Below are 9,043 nucleotides of genomic sequence, written 5' to 3' on the forward strand. Positions count from 1 at the left end.
AGACGGACGGACGATCGATTGATCTACACCTGGCCGCACATCTGCACTCTAATTGGAAACGAAGTCGCCACTGCATCCAATTTACAATCAGGGCCTCGAGTTGGAGTCGCCGTAATTGCCACTTCCTCGAGGCAGCAGTGGGACCGCGCGCTCGGCTCCTCCCCGCCCTGTTGCTGGGTTGTCCCAGACTCGGTGCACCGCGAGGCCACGTTACGTGCCCTGCCGTGCACCTAGCCTGGCACAAGCACTGCGGGGCGGTGACATCACCGCCACTCAGCGGCGAGTGCTCGCAATTTCACATCCACGGAGACGCGCGCGAGACGCGCCGGCGGCTTGGGAAGTTCTCTATCCAGCAGTGGATAGATGATGACTGATGATGATTGCTCAATTGCAGTGCTTTGTGAATCCACTGCTCGACAAGGCCGGACGAAGGCCTCCCTCCACACGCCGGTGTGGGCCGACGGACCAACGATTCAACACGCCGGGCAGGTGCGGTGAGCGATGGAGAGCCGTGGGCGGTATTCGAGCTCAGGTGTGCGGGTTCATTTCATAGCGCGGTGCGCTAACCACTGCGCCACCGCTCATTTACCCCCCCCCCCCCCCACCTCTCAGATCAACAAATCGTAACCGGGAGGTTCGGGACTGGATGCCACCTGGGGCCCTCTCAGTCGTTAACGACAACAACAACAATCACGATCATCAACAACAACAACCACGGAGCTGCTGTGGAGCCGGCCTTCTTCTGTGTGAGGCCCGGACCGGATCGCCCCCCCCACCCACCACGTGTCTCACCACCCCACCCACCACGTGTGTGTCCCCCCCCACCCCACCCACCACGTGTGTGTCCCCCCCACCTCTACGCGGCTCAGTTCACCTCGAACCCGACCTCAAATGACCCTCAATAGTGTTGAGTTCTCCTTACTCCCGGTCGGAACGCAGTTGGAGTGTTTGACTCTTTGGCTCGGCTGCCCGGAGCAAACAGAGCGATAGGCGGGTCAACAATCGAGATAAGGAGAGGCACATTTACAGCCAAGTGACATCACTCAAAACTTGACGTCCACATTATTTGATGGGATAATATTGACTGAAGCTGCCACATCTGCGGCAGAGCGCCATAACGCATGATGATGATGATCATCATCATCGTCGTCGGAGTAATCATCAGCCATGGTCAATCCACTGCTGGATGAAAGCGACTTCCCCAACCTCCCCGTGTCCGAAAGCCATGGGGAGGCAGTGTGTTGATGATAAATGGCTGTACATTTGGCCATTGTTTTTTTGTATGCAAAACAAAGCTTCGTGTGTTGCTCTGTTTTTCTCGCTATGGGAGGAACGTGGGTTCGATCCTGACCCTGACGCCTACTGCTGCACATTTGGAGATTGCGTCTCTATCTCTCTTTCTCTCCGTGGTCGCGTGAACTTCTCTCCGATGTTTTACCCTCCACGTTAAACATCAACATCACCACGCGTTTAGAGCATGTGTCTGCCGCTCTAAATTCCCACGTGATGAGCCAACTTCGTTGAGCTGTCATCTGTGCGAGCTGTACAGCTCAGTGGGGGGGGGGGGGGGGGGGCTTGCACCTCGTAAACACACATCTAAATGCTGCAGTTCAGTGGTTCTTGACCTTCGCTGCAGCTTGCAGCCCTTTGGTTCTCAGAGAGGGCATCTCGCACCCCCAGGATGAAGAGCCACTCTCTGCTGGAGTTGAATCACTTCGCGTTAACCCGGGGGAACCCCCATGCAGAACCAGGGGGGGGGGAGCCCAGCCGGGAACAGAACCCAGGCCCCCCCCCCCCCGGCCCCCGTTGCTGCGAGGCACGAGCCTGGTCGACGTTTCGCGACCCCTGCCGCGCAGAGCGACCATCAGTCGAGCGGCGACTCGTTGCGCGCGACCGGTCGCGCGGTGACGTCGCCAACGCGGCCGGCGTCGTGACGTCACCGCGCACTCGCGGCCCAGCGGTCACGTGACGCGCGTGCTGCCATTTCCGTGTTTTGTGTACGGGGAGAGACACGGGGAGAGAGACACACGGTGGGAGAGAGACACGGGGAGAGAGACACACGGTGGGAGAGAGACACGGGGAGAGACACACTGGGAGAGAGACTCGGGGAGAGACACGGGGAGAGAGAGACACGGTGAGAGACACACGGGGAGAGAGAGAGAGACACGGGGAGAGACACACGCGGGGAGAGAGACACGGGGAGAGAGACACGGTGAGAGAGAGAGACACGGTGAGAGAGAGACACGGCGAGAGAGAGACACGGGGAGAGACACGGGGAGAGACACGGTGAGAGAGACACGGTGAGAGAGAGACACGGGGAGAGAGACACGGTGAGAGAGACACGGTGAGAGAGACACACGGGGAGAGACACGGTGAGAGAGACACGGGGAGAGAGACACTGTGAGAGAGACACGGGGAGAGAGACACTGTGAGAGAGACACGGGGAGAGAGACACGGGAGAGACACGGGGAGAGACACACGGGGTGAGAGAGAGACGGGGAGAGAGACACTGTGAGAGAGACACTGTGAGAGAGAGACACGGGGAGAGACACACGGGGTGAGAGAGACACTGTGAGAGACACACGGGGAAACAGACGCTGAGAGAGACGTGGAGCGAGACGCGGGGTCGAGCGAGGCAGACACGGCAATGTGAGCGATCGAGAGAGAGACGGAGCAGCAGCATCACGACACGAGAAGCGAGTGGGCCCCGGAGAGAGGGACACGAGAGAGAGGCACGAGGAGAGACACGAGGAGAGACACGAGAGAGATGTCGGCCCCATCACTGGGCGAGCAGCAGCAGCATCGCGGCTCCTGCACGCGGGGGGGCCTCGTGCTGCGAGGGTACCAGCTGGAGGGGGTCGAGTGGCTGAGGCGCTGCCGCGAGGGGCAGCACGGGGCCATCCTGGCGGACGAGATGGGGCTGGGCAAGACGTGCCAGACCATCGCCTTCCTGCTGTCACTCGTGCGTCGCGACCGCGTCGACCGCCCGTTCCTCATCCTCGCGCCGCTCTCCGTGACGCACAACTGGCAGGACGAGATGAAGAGGATGTGCCAGCGGGCAGGCCGCCACGACGAGGAGGAGGAGGAGGGGGGAGGTGGCGACGATGACGACGACAACGAGGGGAAGCAGCAGGAGGAGGAGGATGAGGAGATCTCCATAATCGTGTACTTGGGGGACATCGAGAAACGGGGCAAGCTGCAGGAGAAGATCAAATCGGGAGGATTCCACATCCTGCTCACCACCTACGAGCTGTGCCTCAAGGACGCGGCCTTCCTCGGCAGCCTGCCGTGGTCCGTCCTGGTGGTGGACGAGGGCCACCGCCTCAAGTCGCAGAGCTCGCTGCTGCATCAGGCGCTGCTCGAGTTCGACATCGGGCAGCGCGTCCTGCTCACGGGCACGCCCGTCCAGAACAACCTGGCGGAGCTCTACTCCCTGCTCAGCTTCGTGTCGGCGGGCACCTTCGCGCCCGAGGGCCTGCGGGCCTTCGTGCAGCGCTTCGCGGGCGTCGGCAGCGACCCCGAGCGCGCCTCGGAGCTGGGCGACCTCCTGGGCCCCTTCGTGCTGCGCCGCCTCAAGACGGAGGTGGCGGCCGAGCTGCCCGCGAAGACGGAGCTGGTGCTCTACCACGGCGTGTCGGCGCTGCAGAAGCAGTACTACCGCGCCATCCTGTCGCGCGACCTCGACGCCCTGGAGGACCCCACGACGGGCGCGCGCGTCAGGCTCATGAACATCCTCATGCAGCTGCGCAAGTGCGTCGACCACCCCTACCTGTTCAACGGCGCCGAACCCGAGCCCTTCGTGGAGGGCGAGCACCTGGTGAGCGCCAGCGGCAAGCTGCTGGCGCTCGACCGCATCCTGGCGCTGCTGCGCCGCGAGGGCCACCGCGCGCTCATCTTCTCGCAGATGACGCGCATGCTCGACATCCTGCAGGACTTCCTCGAGTTTCGCGGCTACAGCTACGAGCGCCTGGACGGCTCCGTGCGCGGCGAGGAGCGACACCTGGCCATCAAGTCGTTCGGCCAGAAGGACATCTTCGTCTTCCTGCTGAGCACGCGCGCCGGCGGCGTCGGCCTGAACCTCACGGCCGCCGACACGGTCGTCTTCGTGGACAGCGACTTCAACCCGCAGAACGACGCGCAGGCGGCCGCACGGGCCCACCGCATCGGGCAGACGCGGCCGGTGAAGGTGATCCGGCTCATCGGGCGCAGCACCGTGGAGGAGGTGATATACCGGCGGGCAGGAGGCCAAGCTGCGGCTCACGCACGCCGTGACGGCGCAGATGAGGGAGGACAGCGATTCCAACGACATGAAGGACGAGTCTCCGAAGCAGTTGTCGGAAATCCTGCTGGCCGGCCTCGGGACGCTGATGGAGTCGGACGAGGGCTCCTCCGTGGAGATGGACCTACAGGCCATTCTGGGAGAGAGCCGCGACGGGTGCTGGGTGATCAAGGAGCCGCCCGCGGAAGGCGTGGACGCTCCTCCGCGGAGGGGCGCGCTCCGTCGGCAGACGGAAGATGACCGGCGCATTCTGGAGAGCGCGGATTACTTGAGGGCGCCCGCCAGCTCGTCCGACCTCACCGCCCTGTCGCTGCTGCGTCAGGATATGAACAGCCGGGCGGGCGGCGCCGGGGGTTCGTCGCAGAGTTCGGCGGCGCTGGCCCTGCCTGTCCGGCGCGAGCGGTTGCCGCTCACGGAGGAAGAGCGAGCCAAGAGGAAGGAGCGGCGCCGGCAGCTGGACAGGGAGCGCGACCGCGCCCTGGCCGCGAAGAGGGCCCGCATGGACGTGGAGCGTCAGCGCAAGAAGCTGGCGCTCTGGAAGGAGGCCGGCTACGAGTCGCTCAACGTGGCGCTGCGCGGGGAGGGCGCCGCGTCGGACGACGCAAGCGGAAGCGACGAAGACGTCGAGGGTGGCGCTTCGGACGAGGAGGAGGACGAAGAGGGGGAGGGGGGGCAGATCCGCTACGTCCTGGGCGACGTGACGCTGCCCGACGCCCCCGCGGGGCGCAATGCCATCGTGGTGCACTGCGTGGACAACTCGGGCCGCTGGGGCCACGGGGGCCTCTTTTCCGCGCTCGACAAGAGGTCGACGCAGCCCAAGCGCCACTACGCGCGCGCCGGCAAGATGGGAGACCTGGCGCTCGGGGACGCGCACCTCATTCCCGTGGACGACCGCGTGAGCCGCGCCGGCGGCGTCGACACGCTGGCCCTCGTCGTGGCCCAGAGCCGCGACCCGAACAACGTCCTGTCGGGGATCTCGCTGGCGGCCCTGGAGACGGGCCTCAGGCGCGTGCGGCGAGCGGCACGCAGGCTCCGCGCCGGCGTCCACCTGCCGAGGATCGGGCACGCGACGCCGGGCTTCAACTGGTATGCCACGGAGAGGCTCGTCCGCAAGCACCTGGTGTCGCGCGGCGTTCCCACGTACATCTACTACCACCCGAGGAGGACTCGCCAAGGGGCTGCTGCGTCCGCCGCCCGGCCTTCCTCCACGCCCAAACCCGCAGCCTTCGCCTCATCCGCGGCCTCCACGACCTCTGTGGCCTCCGCCCAAACGGCGGCGCAATCCGCGGCGACCCACAAGCCGGGCCCCAGCGTGTCCGCCTGCATCAAACCGGCTTCAGCTGCCGCCCTCTCTCCATCCTCTTCCTCATCCTCCTCCTCGTTGACCCGTCCTCCTCCTCTGTCGTCGTCGTCGTCACCGTCTCTCGCGGCCGGTCCCGGCGACCCGAACGCGGCCGGTTCACCGACGGGGCAGTCGGACTCCTGGTCGCTGGGGTTCCCGGACTTCATGTCGGGGGTGCGCGCGCGCTTCCTCGGGCTCCCCGAGGCAGAGGTGGCGCGCCTCGCCCGCTACCTCGTCACGTTCGACGGCGACGTGAGCGCCGGCGTGGACGCCGACACCACGCACCTGGTGACGGCGGGGCGGGAGCCCGGCTCCGGCGACGCCGAGACGCTGCGGGAGGCGGTGCGCCGGCGGCCCGACCTCACCGTGGTGACGGCCGCGTGGCTCCGGGCCTGCTTCTCCGCTCGCGAGAAGCTGCCCTGCGCTCCGTTCGTCGTTGACGTTTAAACGCGGCGGCTGCGGCCGCTGCCGCCACTCGCGCTGCGTGACGGTGTTTCTGCGGTCGCGCCGCGCAGCTCTCGCGATGGGTCTTCTGGTCGTGCCGCGCGTTGTTCGGCACGACGTTCCCTTCCATTCCTGAGGGGGTGGCGAGATGTTAACTACCTCGCCTGGTACACAGGAGGTCGTGGGTTCGATCCTGTCCCTGACGCCTGCTGTACATTTGGAAGTTTACGTGTCTCTCTCTCCCCGTGGTCTCGTAGATTTTTCTCCGGGTCTTTTGGATTTTCTCTCCACATTTAGAATCAACATCACGCGTTTCGAGTATTCGGCTGCAATACATTTCCACCTGATAAGCTAATTCGTGAAGCTATGATTTGTGATAGCCACGTCGCTTCTGAAAAAGAGCTACACAGCTCTGGGGGCCTTAGCTGGTAGAATAAAAAGTAGTTCAGCGTTACAGTTTATTTATAAAAGCTCCCGGCCCTTGGAGCGAAACGGCGGACATCGTGCCGAGCGACACGCGGTGTGACCTGAACACAGGCGCCATGGATCGTTTTTGCTGTTAACCTCCTCCCCCTCCCCACCATCAATGTGCTGGTCAGACCTCGCGTCGATAGCCGAAGATATTTTATTTGACATTCAGAAGGGGGCAGCCAGCGGTGCATCACCCTGTGTCAGAGAACGCCCCCCCCCCCCCCCCCGCGGAAGACGACGTGATAGAACTACTTCTGAGCTGACTGCAGTCGGCCTCTCGAAGCCACGCTCGGCAGCAAACCTTTTTCATGCCCCATGCAGAGGATCGAATGCCAAAATAGATTGAATTTGTTTTAATTCTCACAGCAGGACTTAAGCTAATATAAGCGACGAATCTAATTACAGGGACTCCTCTGTCATCATGGGAGCTCCTTTGCTGTACCAAAATATAAGAATAGGTTTTCCCCTTTTTGCTGGCAAAAAAATAAGTGTTTAAAATGTTAGAACACCAAACTGAAACCTTTTAAACGAAATCATGTCTGCATTAACCACAATACTTGTGGTCAGAATGCAAACAAAAACATACTCTGATAATATATGGGCATTGTCCTTGAAACTGATTGGTCCACACCAGAGACGCCAAAAGGTGGTGTTTGACCAGAGGCCTTTGGGCGTCCTCTGGTCGAACACCGAGACTCGGCTCAAAAGAAAGCTGTCCCTGGTGTAGACCCCCTGCGTGGACGCGGCGGCGTCTTGTTCCGTGTGAGCGAGTTGAGCCCCCTCGAGCTCCCAGGTAGCTTGGTGGTTGTGTTGACCCCTTACCCCTCCCCCGTGCTGTGATTACCAATCATCCGGTGCGTGCGGCAAGTAAGCGAATTAGCTTGTGAAAGGAAGATGAGATTTGTAATTGCCTAGAGCTGCACTTAGATATCATATAGACCCATAGAGGTGCATAGAAAGCCATTTAGATAAATTCAGGCTCATAGAGATACATAGATTGCGAGAGATACATGGAGACCCGTCGAGATGCATTAAAGACGAGGCACAGGAGTGAGATTGTGGCCAAGCCACCCACACTTTGGCCCACGCAGTCAACACCACTGTGGTCTACGCACCCTCAACGCAGGAGGAACAGCGGCACCACGCGAACTCTCTCCCTGCTGAAGCCCTCTCGTCATCCTGATAGCAGCAGCAGCAGCCAGACCTCGACATTGGCACTTAGCTCATGAACCTATCGCCCGCCACTCGCAACGGGTGAAATCATTTGGCTGTCACCTGATGAAGCTGGTTGTAATTACTGGCGAAACGTCGTACTCGGATTGTAAATGTTGTGGCTTGGCTCTCCAACACACAGGTTAGTGCTGTACGAGTGACGAATTGGCCACGTTCTGTTTACGTGACAACCCTTACTAGTTGGCCGTGTCGGGTGGTGGTGGGTTTTAACGACACATTTATACATTTACGGGATCTAACCCAACAAAAACCTCGATTGTGAGATAATTTCAGTTTACATTTGGCGTCATTCTGCTGACGATCGCCAGAATTGACTGTGCTTTTGTATTTCACACACTCAGTAACATTCTTAACTATTTGTACTGTACTTTAGTAATGTTTCTGTTTTTTAATCTCATTGTCAAAGCTAATACACTACAGTACACGGACGGCAAAGTGGTAAATAAATACGAATACAACATCTGTTTGAGTCGTACACATCTGGCACGTGACGATGCTACTCTTGAGTCTTGCTTGGACCACCTAAAATGATCTACTGCATGCGCTATGAAGAAGGGCCATTGCCCGAAACGTCGCCTACTTTATTGATCACTACATTTTTTGGTACCTACTGCTTTAATACACCAAGCCCAGAGGAGGTTTGCACCCTTCCAAGAGGGTCTCCGACGAGGGAGACGGAGCGCAGGGGATTGATGACTCCTCGACGCGGGGAGGAGGAGGAGGCCGCCATCCAGCAGCGGATAGATCGCGACGACGAGGGCCACTGAAGGCGAGTGAGCGAACAGAGGAGGAGGAGGGAGCGGGAGAGGCACGACGACGAATCCGTGGCGCCGCGCGCGAGCGTCACTGACGCAGGGGAAGGTCGCGGAATTCCAACGAAGGGGAAAATCATCGCGTGATTTGTCGTTCTCGAGGTGCCCCCGCCAGCGTGGCTTTGAAGATGTGGGGGGGGGACGGGCGGCGCAGGGCGCAACCGCGGATTTGAAGACGTTCGGAGACGTCCCCCCCTCTCTTTATTTTTAATGGAAATGTACAACTTTATTAACAAGAACATCAACACTCCTTCTGCTCCACCACCACCTCCACTACCTCCTCCACTACCTTCTCCACCACCACCTCCTCTTCCACTACCTCTTCCACCACCACCTCCTGCTCCCCCACCACCTCCTCCACTACCTCCTCCACTACCTCCACCACCACCTCCTCCACTACCTCCTCCACCACCACCTCCTCCACTACCTCCTCCCCCACCACCTCCTCCCCAACCACCTCCT

The 9,043-nt window shown here is 60.8% G+C and overlaps 1 protein-coding gene across 1 annotated transcript; it reads left to right on the plus strand.

The window, feature by feature from the left end:
- The first annotated feature begins 417 nt into the window (after positions 1-417).
- LOC133348282 (chromodomain-helicase-DNA-binding protein 1-like) lies at positions 418-8,229 on the plus strand. Its single transcript, XM_061561012.1, is given in 4 exon segments — positions 418-489; positions 613-746; positions 3,032-4,243; positions 4,245-8,229. Coding segments are annotated over 2 exon segments (3,030 nt in total). The 5' UTR covers positions 418-489; positions 613-746; positions 3,032-3,037; the 3' UTR covers positions 6,069-8,229.
- Positions 8,230-9,043: the final 814 nt, after the last annotated feature.

The sequence above is a fragment of the Lethenteron reissneri genome, chromosome 27 (assembly GCF_015708825.2).
Source record: "Lethenteron reissneri isolate LAM-NWPU_2019-01 chromosome 27, ASM1570882v1, whole genome shotgun sequence".
Lineage (NCBI taxonomy): Eukaryota > Metazoa > Chordata > Hyperoartia > Petromyzontiformes > Petromyzontidae > Lethenteron > Lethenteron reissneri.